Source organism: Piliocolobus tephrosceles, chromosome 1, assembly GCF_002776525.5.
Source record: "Piliocolobus tephrosceles isolate RC106 chromosome 1, ASM277652v3, whole genome shotgun sequence".
Lineage (NCBI taxonomy): Eukaryota > Metazoa > Chordata > Mammalia > Primates > Cercopithecidae > Piliocolobus > Piliocolobus tephrosceles.
In genome coordinates, this window is record NC_045434.1 from 109,481,501 (window position 1) to 109,494,996 (window position 13,496).

At 36.7% G+C, this 13,496-nt stretch overlaps 1 protein-coding gene across 4 annotated transcripts in view; it reads right to left on the minus strand.

The window, feature by feature from the left end:
- The window catches only part of RAP1A (RAP1A, member of RAS oncogene family), a 103,337-nt gene that overhangs the window by 18,747 nt on the left and 71,094 nt on the right, over nucleotides 1-13,496 (minus strand). For all 4 annotated transcript variants that reach the window (XM_023232642.1, XM_023232643.2, XM_023232644.2 and 1 more), the window contains exons 4-7: nucleotides 13,350-13,406; nucleotides 8,235-8,375; nucleotides 7,228-7,371; nucleotides 2,460-2,575 (exon numbers count right to left, since the gene is read on the minus strand). In XM_023232642.1, coding sequence (XP_023088410.1) covers nucleotides 2,489-2,575; nucleotides 7,228-7,371; nucleotides 8,235-8,375; nucleotides 13,350-13,406 — 429 coding nt within the window. In that variant the 3' untranslated portion in view covers nucleotides 2,460-2,488. The remainder of the gene's footprint in view (nucleotides 1-2,459; nucleotides 2,576-7,227; nucleotides 7,372-8,234; nucleotides 8,376-13,349; nucleotides 13,407-13,496) is intronic.

A 13,496-nucleotide genomic window follows, 5' to 3' on the forward strand; every position in this document is an offset into this window, starting at 1 on the left:
GGACTAGATAAGCTGCCCTCAGGGTTCAAGTACTCTTACTAAAAACGTTTATAATTTCTATTTAAATCTATCCTGTATCTCAGTACTTTTAAAAGGAAAGGAACAAAATGGCACTTCAAGTCTATAATCACAGTAAAATGGATGTAAAGTAGTCTGATTGCTAAGTCACCTATTATTTGGTATTATCAAACATCCACAGAGATCTTGGATGACTTATTAAGTCAACTTTATTACACATCACAGTCTAAGAATTTATGCAAGCAGGACTAAAGTCTTATTCTAGATCTAGGTCAATATTTATCTTCTCTAAGGTAAAACTCACAAGGGACTGTCACATTGTTGGGTATGTATAAATGAATTTTAAAAATCATAATAGGCCAGGAGATGGCACCTTTTCCTTTAACAAAAGCTAAAAGGATATTTTGTGAGAACTGGAAATTAAACTAGGGCCAGCCATAGTAACGAGCTGTCAATGAGTCAGTCAACTATAAGAGAGTTAAGTAACATAGTATTTAAGAACTGGAACTGGAGTCTTCATTTTCTCTATTGTTGCACCCTTACCTAAACAAACACATACACCAGTAATCTTAATAATCACTTTCAGAGAACTGATAATTTAAAGTTACTGAATCAAGGCCAGGCACTGTGGATCGGATCACCTGAGGTCAGGAGTTTGAGACCAGCCTGGCCAATGTGGTAAAACCCCATCTCTACTAAAACTACAAAAATTAGCTGGGCATGGTGAAGTCCCAGCTACTCAGGAGTTTGAGGCAGGAGAATCGCTTGAACCCAGGAGGCGGAGGTTGCAGTGAGCAGAGATTGCGCCACTGCACTCCAGCCTGGGTGACAGGGCGAGACTCTGTCTCAAAAAAAAGAAAAAAAGTTATTGAACTAAGATTTCACTAAAAGCCTAAAGCAAACATTAGCCAGATGCTGTCTTTCCTAAATCTGACTACTGGAGATAATCCCCAGGTCCTTTTCTCCTTTCTGCCCATTTTTCCTATGTACCTTCATTTAAAAATGGAGCTATAATTACTCAGGTGTTTCCCTTAAGAGAAAGATTCATATCTCTAAGGAAGCACATATTAGTTAATAGGGAGCTCTTAATGGATAATCTACTAAATGGACCCAAGGGACTTACAAGAGTTAGTGTAACCAACTCTCCAGTGGGACCAGTTTACTCTGACTGGAGACCAAGTTTAGTAATAATCATGTAATAAGCATCAAATTACGTAATACATCCATTCCATGAAAATAATATTTTATGGTATTATTTATAGAACTGATGAAGTAGAAACATTCAGGGGATTTAAATACAAATACAAATTAAAGAAAAAAGTCCCCACAGATCCTGGTCTCTCACTTGATAGTCAGCTTAAATGCTGTCATAAATTTCTTTCCAATGGGGTCATTTAGTGGAAACTACAATGGTAAAGTCAACTAATACTTAGAAGCCTAAATAGAAAACCTTTATTTGAAAGAAGCTGACGCATACCAGAGAGGGAAATGACTACCAAAATTACACTGATATACCCCCACACATCCCCTGGAATGGGTCAAGTTTAAAAGACTGACAATATCAATTTTGGGGATGATGTAGAACTCAAAAACTGTTGGAGGGTGTGTAAACTGGTACAACCACTTTGAAAAACTTTTTAGCAGTATCTACTATAGCTGTCCATATGTATAGCATATGATCTGGCCATTCCATTCCTAGATATATACCCAACAGAAATGCATGTACATGTGCACAAAGACATATAGGAATGTGCACAGAATTATTCATACTAATTCCCTCAAAGAAAGAACTTAAATGAACAACAACAGCAGAATACAGAAACACACTTCCAGTACTGTCATGCAATAAAAATAAACTATTGCTACATTTAACATAAATAATTCTCAAAAACATATTTTGGAGTGTAAGAAGCCAGACACAGAAAAATACACTACGTTTTTGTTTACGTAAAGTTCAAAGAGAAGCAAAACTAATCCATGGAGTTAGAAATCAGGGCAGAGTTTTAATTTAATTTGGGGAAGGGAGTCTCCTGTTGTTATATATGGGTGTGTTCACTTTGGGATAATTCACCAAATGTGCACTTACATCTTTTTATTTCAGAGCCACTACTGTTTCACTTCAATTCAGAATGAATTTGGGAGTCATCTAGGAAGGCGTTCTATTCATTCAACCACTATTTTTTAATACCCAACTCTGTATCAGGCACTGGGGACACAGTGGCAAGGAAAAACAGACATGGTCCTTGCTGTCAGAGAGCTTAGAATCTCAAGGGGACAGGGCAAGTTATCCAAAAGATGATTGTACCTACAAGTTATATATTACATTTGTAAGTTACAGACGCTTAGGAATACCATAACAGATGAATGGGAAGTAGCTAAAGTCTGGAAAACGCCAAAATAAGAAGATGAGAAAGGCACTTGTTCTGCTTTTAGCATCTTACCTGGCTCAGAGCTGCTGCTGACTATGGGCCTAGAGCAGCAGACACGATTTCTTTTTAGGCTTCTTCTTTTCCACTGGTGTTTTCCTATTTATCTGTCTGACCAGGTCATAAAATATCTAAGTAAAAACAAGAAAAAAAGTACTTACTCGACCAACTTTTGAGACTTTGTTCCACAAAACAATTCTGGTAGGTACTATTCTGGTCTTAGATATGTATTCTGCTTCTTTCTTTGAAAGTCAGATTTGTTAGAAGGCTCTGACTTTCAATCAGGGTAAAAAGCAGGACTTACCTATTTATAATGAAGGAAATGCCCTTGCTCCTAGATATTCGACATCAAATCAAGAAAAAGAACTGGTAGTAAAAAATAGTGAAAACTCCAAACCTACAGAAAAGTTGCAAAAATAGTACCAACAACTTCGTATATTCTTCCCAGATTCACCAATTAGTAACATTTTGCCACTTTTACTTCACACACACACACAGACACACACATACTCTTTCTGAATCATCTGAGAGTAGACCTTAACTATTAAGTCCTTAATAGTTAAATTGTTCCTAAGAACAAGGATATTCTCTTACATAAACACATTATAGTTATTGCACTTAAGACATTTAAGGATTGACATATTATTTTGTATAACTACAGAGCAAATTCCAATTTTGTGTCAATTGTCCCAATAATGTACTTTATAGTAACTTTCCCCTCCAAGGACAAGATCCATTCAGGATCACACATTGCATTTTATTTCCTCTCACTTTAGTTTTTAAAAATCTGGAACAGTTCTTTGGCCTTTGCCTTTCAAGACATTGTAATTTCTGAAAAATAAAGGCTAGTAACTTCCCTCAATTTGCGCTTATCTGAGGTTTTCTCGTGATTAGATTCAGGTTATACACTTTTGTCTAAAATAGGACAGAAGAGATACTGTCCCCCTTTCAAGGTATCACATGCAGAGACACATGATTTTTGTCTTTTTTAATGTTAATTTTGGTTAAAGCAAAAAATATTCAGAAAAAGTCTGCTAATCCTTGATTTGAAGTAACAAATATTTGTGGGTTTTAGTTTGTTTTGTTTTGAGACACAGTCTCACTCTGTCACCCAGGCTGGAGTGCTGTGGCACAATCTCGGCTCACTGCAACCTCCACCTCCCAGGCTCAAGCAATCCTTCCATCTCAGCCTCCCAAACAGCTGGGAACTACAGGCGTGCGCCACCACACCTAGCTAATTTTTGTATTTTTTGTAGAGACAAGGGTTTTGCAATGTTGCCCAGGCTGGTCTCAAACATCTGAGGTCAAGTGATCTGGCTGTCTCGGCCTCCCAAAGTGCCAGGATTTTAGGTGTGAGCCACTGCGCCCAGCCCAAATAATATTTGTTAATAAATCCTGTGGATTCATTTTTGGATGAAAAGTGCAGTGTCAAAGACAAAAATACAATGCTACTTATCTCATAAAAGCAGATTATTTTAATTCTGATGCCAAAGTATTAAAACATGAAATAGATAAGCTTTGCTATGAAATACAACATTTACTAATGATTTGGAATAAAAACAAATATCACAGAAGTCCCTTATTGGTACTAACCTGGAATAAATAGTTCTTTGCAGAAATATATTAAAAAATGGACTGGCTTTAAGGAGCATCACAGGGACAACAGGTAAAATCTGAATATATACCAAACGCAGACTGTGTCATCAATTTTTAGGATTCTAATCATAGTGCTGTGGTTGTGTAAGACAATGTCTTTGATCTGAGGATACATACACTAAAATATTTAGGGGTAAAGAAGTGTAATTTCTGTAAACAAGTGGCAAAATTTTAATAATGGGTGAATCTGATGAACGGTGAACAAATTATTTTTTATTGTTCTTATATCTTTTGAGTACATTTTAAGAGTAAAATATTTTTAAATTATCGATCTACATGTATTTTTAGATAGATGGTAAATAATTATATTTCTTTAAAATGATAATTACCTATTTACTTTTTTAAATGGTCCAGACTACAAGACTAAATTAACTGTTAAAAAGAAAAAAAACCTGAATGATTTATCCAAAAGCTATAAAAATGACTCATTTAAATTCTTTCTGCTCCATTCTTCCCACTCCCATCCTCTTTAAATCATTTAACTGTTATCTTATTTCTAAAAGAAGTCTGAAAACAGAATTTATAAACAAAATTGTAGTTTCTGTTTTACAACTCCGAAGTCCAAGTTGTTTCAAAACTCTGAAAACTTCAAGAACTCAATGTGCTTAAGCCACAAATGAGCTTTTATTAGTTCCCTACACTCAATGCATAAGCTATAAGATAAAAAATTAATAAAAGTAAACTAAAACAGTAAGTTAATAAAAATTACAAGTAGTTTCTATTTCAGTTTCTTCACACTAGCCAGTTTCTGGTTTCTGGTACTATACAGAAAGGTAACTCATGTTTGTAGTAGTATTCTAAATTATTTCTTTGGAAAACATTGCCTACCTCACAGCAGCAGATGGTTCAGTGATGAGGGCAAGTTCGAACTATAATATTTGGTTAGAAATGCTGAAAGGCCCCAGCCTAGGTTCTTCCTCATCTCTCTGAACTATAGAAAAATCTAAAGGGAACACAGAATAGAGTTTCTCAATCCCTCTCCCATTCCTAAATTGGGATGTCTTGATTCCAATTACTATTCCAGTCTCAGCAAAGAACAATTAATTCTTGATTAAGACTACTGTGATTCTGGTACAGCCATATATTACTTTAAAAACATTGCAAAGTGGTGTGAATAAGAGTTGATATATATATATATGTGTGTGTGTGAATGAATTAGGGGGCTCTTCAGCCAAGTAGTATGTCCTTGTGTCTGTTTTCAAATTTAAGGCCAAGAGGTAAATTTTTGAAAGTATCTCTCTATAATTCAGGCATTCAAAAATCACAAAAAAATTTACAAGGCAAAAGTTGTGTGAGGAACTATTAACTATCAAAGAAATCCTGTAGCTGGATTATCAGGTTATAAAGAGAAAAATATTAAAAGAAACTAAAATTATCTGCTCCATTCTCCCCACTCAAGAACTGAACATAAAGTTTGTATGTTTTCCAAAAAGTAAAGATTCTTGAGACGGCTAATGCATTTCATTTTATGGTTTTTCTGTTTGTTTTTATAAACCCTCGTTTATAAACTCTCTGCTTTAACAAGACTGCTATGAAAAAGTATCTCTGCTGCACTGGAAACTAATCCAGAGGAAGTTTAATAGCGTGCAGGAAGTTTAACAGCGTGTAGACTCTCACAAACATGTAGTACACTGTCCTCTGGCTCCCAAAGGGAGAAGTCCTATGTACTGGACCCAGGTCCAACCCAGCCCCACCGGAGCCTGGAGCCTGATGAACTTGGTTGGTGGGTCCCACGGAGGTAAGGACAAGGACAGCAAGGAACCACGTCCCTTAAGGCCAATTATCTTGTAGATAGTGACCTCAATCACTGTTCTGCTAGCCAAACACATTCACCACTTCTAATACATTCTTTATCAAAATCACTTTTTTTCTTTAATTATTGCTGAAAGACTCGTTCCCCCAGTAGGATGCAAACTTCTTCAGGGCAGGTATAGTGTCTGTCTGACTATTACCTGGGGACCTGACACAGGGCCAGACACATAATAGTCAATAAATATTTGCCGAGTATTTATAAATTTATAAATTTCCTGTTTTTATGTACTTGTTAAAAATTGTTTCACATAAAAAAGCAAGCTTGGGCATTCTTGGTTATCTGTAAAATACAGAAGCTGAAGTAAGCTTAATTTTTTTTTTACCTGCCAGGTGTTTAAAGTAACCTGGTCATTTTTAAAAGTCAGATAATAGTCTCTAAGCATAATATTAGTCAAGAAAAAGTGGCCAGCAGAACCACAGGTCAGAGAGAACAGCAAGCAAAAACAGAGGATTCATAACTTAACTCACTCTCACCTATGTAGTTAAGTGATCTGAATTCTGACTGATCACCTGTAATGCTACAAATGGCAAACGCAAGGGCAGGAAAGTTACCCACTCTGTTTTGTTTTTATTTCTTTTAAAAGGCTTATGGTAAAGTTAACAAAAAAGCAAGGGAACTTTTTAAGGTTGATTGGTGGGGACAGTTGGAAATTGCACTAAATTTTTAGGGGCCCAGTAAACTAGCAAACTGTTGGCCCTTATTCCCAGGCATGCAGCTTATTTGCTAAGTATTCTTGTCCACAGCTATGTTTTCAAGATAGTGGAGTGCTTAACTCAGTGACTCCACCCCCATGCCCCGCACAACAGCCTTGTGCATCAGCTGTATCAGGCCTAAAGGACTGAGTGAATTCCAGGTACATGTCCATACTCACATAGATTACCCACTTATGAGTCATGCACCAAAGGTGAAGTAAGACTCAGAACATAATTCTGTGATATCCATGAAAACATTTTCCAACTTGACTTTGCAACCTATTTTATGCATTTAGATAAATAATTATTACAATATAAGGGTGATGTAATAATTTTTACACACCACTTTATCGCATATCACTTAGAGGCTTAGCAGGATTTTATGCACATTATTTCATTTTAGCTTCCTCTTTTACAATAAGGTAAATTTAAGTATCCTCATACAGCCATCAAAGTGACCTTATGTAAGCTAAAAAATACAGTTTCTAGGAATTAGTGTTTCCTATAAAATGATAGAATCAAGATTGCTTAAAAGATAAAAAATTTTTCTTAAAAGTTTGGTTGTTAACTTAAAGCAAACTAAAAAGGCACTTGTTTGTGCTGTCCAGCAATTGTAGGTTACCTCATTAACATTGATCTTTGACTTTGCAGAAGATTCTAAAAAGGCACAGTTACACCACTGTCTTGCTAAATTCTGGCCCTGTTCTTTGCCAACTACTCGCTCGTCTTCCAGGTCACATTTATTGCCAACCAAAATCATTGGAACCTGTGGGAAGAAAAAAACATAAAATGAACATTAACATACTTATTACTTAGCCTTTTAAAAAAATAAATAAGCAATTATCTGCCACCAACTGAAATGCATTAGTTGGGACTGCAAGCTTCATCAAGTACTAACAAAAAGTGTATGTTGAGGGGAAGAGCTGAAGGAAGAAGGAAGAGACCAAAAAAAAAAAAAAGAAGAGATCCCACTACATAGATACACTAAATTATTTTAAGAATATAATCCTGTCCAGGCGCAATGGTTCATGCCTGTAATCCCAAGGAGGCTGAGGCAGGAGGATTTCTTAAGCTCAGGAGCCTGAGACAAGCCTGGGTAACATAGTGAGACCTGGTCTCTACTAAAAAATTCAAAAACAATCAGCCAGGCAGGGTGGCACACACCTGTAGTCCCAACTACTCAGGGGGTTGAGGTGGGAAGATCACTTGAGCCCGGGAGGTAGATTGTAACGTGTGAATTATGCCAAAGAAATTTTAGAAATAAAAATATACCACTATGGATCTTAATAATGTTCTTTGAACACTGTTTCTGACACAACTACCATCTTTCAAAGCTCAACTCAGTTCCCACTTCTATGAAGTATTCTTTGGCTCCTCTTTTTCCCCTACTGCACTTTTTAACCTGTAGCACAATGAGTACTTTATTACACATGTCCTCATTTTCTAAACATCTCACCACATAATTTCGAGGTTAATTTTGAAAGTTAAATTTTTTTTTTTTGGTCACAGGGGCTCTTTCAGGCATGTGGCAGATAGCTTCCAAATCCTCTACTGATAGAGAAAACAGGCACTTTTTTATTTGGCCACAGCGAGATGGCATAACACCTCACAGAGAAAAAAAATACTTACATCTTCCGTGTCCTTAACCCGTAAAATCTGTTCCCTCAGGTCCTGTAAGTCATTAAACGTGGACTGAGCTGTAATAGAATATACTAGTGCAAAACCTTGGCCATTCTTCATATACAAATCCCTCATCGCTGTAAATTGCTCCTATGATTAAAAAATATGCAATTATAAATATATGATTTTTTGAATGTATACTGGAACAATTCAAAACAGCATACGTACAAGTCAGCAACTACATTTTTTATTACTTGCTATCCTGACAGAAAACAAGACATAACACATAGTTTCCAGCAACTCTGAGGTGACTAGAAACAATGACAGTAAACTATAGAATTAAAAAGGAATTCTTAACCACTTTAATTTGCTTTTGTGTGATTTAGAACTGTAGATAATTTTTTAGAAACAGATCTTAATTTTGATCCTAAATAATTTTATTTGCAAATTTATGACACAACTACTGCCCAGGTGCTAACAATCTGAGGTATAAGCCCAATACTGAACTATGACTTAATCATTCAGCATCAATATCTCTACTAGCAGATTTTATCATCTTTCTTTTACTATTCCTATGGCATAGCAAGATTTTTATCATCTTGACAGTCAATAAACTCTTTTTATAAGCACTTGTTAATGGTCAGGGGCAATGACTCACATCTGTAATCCCAACACTTTGGAAGGCCAAGGCAGGTGGATCAATCACCCCAGGTCAGAAGTTAGAGACTAGCCTGGCCAACATGGTGAAACCCTGCCTCTAGTAAAAATACAAAATTAGCTGCGCGTAGTGGTGCACGCCTGTAGTCCCAGCTACTCAGTAGGCTGAGGCAGCAGAATAACTTGAACCCAGGAGGCAGAGGTTGCACTGAGCCAAGATCATACCACTGCACTCAAGCCTGGGCAACAAGAGTGAAACTCTGTCTCGGGAAAAAAAAAAAAAAAAAAAAGAGCTTGTTCATGTATTTTCATTTTCCACCCTGTGAGAATAGTGCAATGACATATACCTTTCAGTTAAATTTACTAATTGTTAACATTTAGTCACTGAGCTTTAGTCATGCCAAATTAAAATAATTTGTTTTAATTTTAAACTTCCTTTTATCTGGTGACAATCATTACTGCATTTGTAACTACAGAGGTTAATACAAGACAAAATCTTATTTTAGAAAAGTTTTAGTGTTTTATATATATTATTTTAAAAGCACATACGGTAGAATATTAAAAATGTATATATCTTGGGTCTTTATATTAAGTAATTACACATTTTGGATCTTTTTACCTTTGGATGCATTAAACAGAAAAGACAAATCCACAAGGTTTCTTAAGCTTGTTGCTGCCTTGGCTTCCTTGCTCCCCATGATCATTACACCTCTATTTTGTCTACTACATCTAAAATAGTTCTGGTTGTTCTACCCTGGCTGACGTACTCTTTCTTATATTCCAGGGAGTGAGCTATGCTACCACTCAATCATTTCTCCAGCTTCAAATTCGTCTATGGTCTGCCACAGGAATATGGCTGAGCTTCCTACACTGCTGCCAGTGTATTTTCTGGAAAAGATGTAAAAACTGGGAGTTTCCTGGATTTTTCACTGATAAGGTTTGCAACAGGCAACCTGAGTTCTGAAAATCCAATTTAAGAAAAGTCCTTACAGAACTGCTGTGGTTGGTGTCCCCTCCTATTGAGAATGCCAACCTCCTTCTTAAGGACAGTCTACAAGTTTCATCCATTCACAACAAATATCTACTAACAGAGTTGTTGCCCTACCTTTTAAGGTAAAGCCAATAGGGTTTTCTGAGAGTTTGGATGTACACAGAATATAACAAAAAATACAGTCAAAGATGACTCCATGGTTTCAGGCATAACCAACTAAAAGGGTACTATTTACTGAGATGGGAAAGAACGGAAAGACCCAGGTCAGGGAAAGGCTATCAGGAGTTCAGTTTGGACATGTTATGTTTGAGATGCTTATTAGACATACAAAAAGAGATACTGAAGAGGCAGTTAGATAGAAGAGCTTGAAGTTCAGAAAAGAAATGAGAGATAGGGATATTGTTTGGATGTTTGTCACCTCCAAACCTTATGCTGAAATGTAATCTGCAATGTTGGAGGTGAGGCCTGTGGGAGGTGTTTGGGTCATGGAGGCAAATCCCTCATGAATGGCTTAGTGCTATCCTCACGATTGTGCGTTCTCATGAGATCTGGTTGTTTAAAAGTGTGTGGCATCTCCCGCTCTCTCTTTGCTCTTGCCATGTAAAACACCTACTCCCCTTTGCCTTTCACTATGATTGTAAGATTCCTGAGGTGTTTACCAGAAGCAGATGCTGGAGCTATGCTTGTATAGCCTGCAGAACCATGAGCCAATTAAACCTCTTTTCTTCATAAATTATCTAGCCTCAGGTATTTCTTTACAACAATGCAAATAGCCCAATACAGACAGAGTTATAAAGTTAGTATTTATTAAGATACAGATTGTATTTAAAACCAAGCAACTAAAGATCTCCAAAGCAGTGTTGTTAGAAAAGAGAAGTGCAAGTATTGAACCCTGAGGTCCTCCAACATTAAGAGGTGGGGAAGATAAAGAGGAATTAGGAAAGGAGACATAGGAGTAACCAATGAGACGGAGAAAATCTGAAAAGTATTGTTTCTTGGAAGCCAAACGAATAAAGGTTTTACATTAGAAAGCAGTGATAAACTGAGTCAAAGACTACTGAAAAGTCAAGGGAGTTGAGGATATATTCAAGAGAATTATAAATGATGGACGGACCATGGACCTGAAGCTATATGCAGACGGGGCTGAAGATATAAGGGATAATAAAAAGATGTTAGGATAAACGGATTACAGGTTGTAATGAAGTTGAAGGGCACTAAAGGAAATGAGATGGCTTGGTTGCAGTGGCTCACACCTGTTATCCCAGCACTTTGGGAGGCCAAAGACAGGAGGATCCCTTGAGTCCAGGAGTTCAAGACTAGCTTGGACAACATAGTGAGACCCTGTCTCTACAAAAAACAAACAGACAAATAAACAAAAACACCTAGGTGTGGTGGTGTGCGCCTGCAGTAGCACCAGCTCCTTAGGAGGTGATGGTGGGAAGATTTCTTGACCCTGGGAGATTGAAGCAGAAGTGATCTGTGTTCACACCACTGCACTCCAGCCTGGGTGACAGAGAGAGACCCTGTTTCAAAACAAAAAACAAAACAAAACAAAACAAAAAGAGGAAGTGAGATGGATAAAGAAAAAAGTAGTGAGTAGTGGAGGATAAGAAGCTTGGAAATTAGATTAGGGAGGTATTATATACTGGTAATCACACAGTCTAGGGTAAAACCATGGTATGAATGCCTTAAAGGTAGGATGGGCATCAAGGAACTGACAGGCCAAGCCAGGGTAGTAAATTATCTATGTGTGAGAGAGCAAAAATCTTCAAAGAGTAAGGAGTGATTTTGAGACAAGATTAAGCAGCTGTTTGCAAGGTTTTATGCAAGGCACCGGGGACACAAACAAGCAAATAGGCCTTATAACAGCATGCTGAGTGCTATGATGGGAGACAGACACGATATTGGATAGCACAAAGTAAAGATTTCTGTGATAGAGAACTTCCATCTTACAATTTGAACAGAGAAAAAAGAAAGAATGCCCGTACACTGTAGATGTGATAAAAAAAAAAAAAAAGTATAAAGTATTCTTTTTAGCTATTGGGGTTTCTGGAAACAAAGAGGAATTTTGCTGATTCAGAAGTTAAAAACATTAGGGAGTAGGAGGGTGGGAGAGGGAGAGATAGCTTGATTCAGCTGATATAAGATGTAGTTTCAGAAGGTCTTTACCAGAAGCTTGCTGTGAGGGCAAAGGTCCCTGTTAAAAGTTAAGATCCATTTTCCCAAAAAAGCATGGAAAAATATAGTACAATTAGTACTATATTGTTGTATAATATCACTCCAATTTGCTTACATGCTTTTTTGGACTATCTGAAATGCTTCCATCATTTATAAAAATTATAGTGGAAAACTTTGTGCTGAATTTTAAACAACTTATCACATTTAAGAATGCCAGCCAGGTGCCATGGCTCACACCTATAATCCCAGCACTTTCAGAAGCAGAGCCAGGAAGAACACTTGAGGCCAGGAGTTCGAGATTAGTCTGGGCAACACAGAGAGACTACCTCTAAAAAGATTTTTTTTTTTATTAGCCACAGGTGATGGTACGTGCCTGTAGTTCTAGCTACCCAGGAGGCTGCGGCAGGAAGACTGCTTGAGCCCAGGAGACTGCAGTGAGCTATGATTGCACCACTACACCCTAGCCTAGGCGATAGAGCAAGACCCTGTCTCTTAAGAAAAACAAAAGACGAACCCACCCATTTTAAAGCTAGAATTGCCTAATGTGTCAAGTCTATGTGTATGGAGAAAAATAAACAAATAAAAGCAAAGATTGCTTCATGTATGTATTTTGTGTGGCAGCATAACTGGAAATCATCAGTTATTAATAAAAAATTATAAAGGTGATGGTATTACTGAAGATAAGAAGAATAAAAGGAAATACACAATTCCATACTGTGTAACAGACATTATGCCAAATGATTTATAATTATTATCACATTTGCTTATCACAAACACCTTATGATGTACTAACATCATTATACTCATTTAAAGATTAGAAAAAGGAGGCTCAAAGTAATCCTAAATCTTCTGAGGAAGATTTTTGCCTTCCTCAGAAAACATGTATCTGTCTCCAGCCCCCAGAGATGTCAAAATGCTAGTGAAAAGAAAAAATTATAAAAATTAATGACTATGGTGCCAAAAGACAAGGTCTTATTTAAACCCACAGAAATACAAATATTAGCTAAAATTCTAAATTTAAAATACATTAAAAAAAATCATTGATACCATAATCCTTACCTCAATGTAGGAAGAAACCCAACACACAGATTATTACAGCTGAACTTTGTGATACGTGAGCATTAACTACATCACAGTTGATTTCATATTACTTAAGTTAAGAATCCCTATGTTCAGAGAATTTCTTCTTAATCAGAATGATTACTTTTACTCAGAATTATTTGGATGACAAAACCTACTCAGATGACAAAACCTGCTCACAAATTAAAATCTATCAAAAAAAGAGAAAACATCCTTACTGTCCCTGCAGTATCCAGGATTTCGAGCATACACTGTTGGCAATCGACTTCAACTTGCTGTGGGGGCAAAGAAAGAAAAAGTTAAAAAGTAACATCAAAATCTCATTCTGTTTTCTTCCCCTGTCTTCCATCAAAGTATCTACTAAC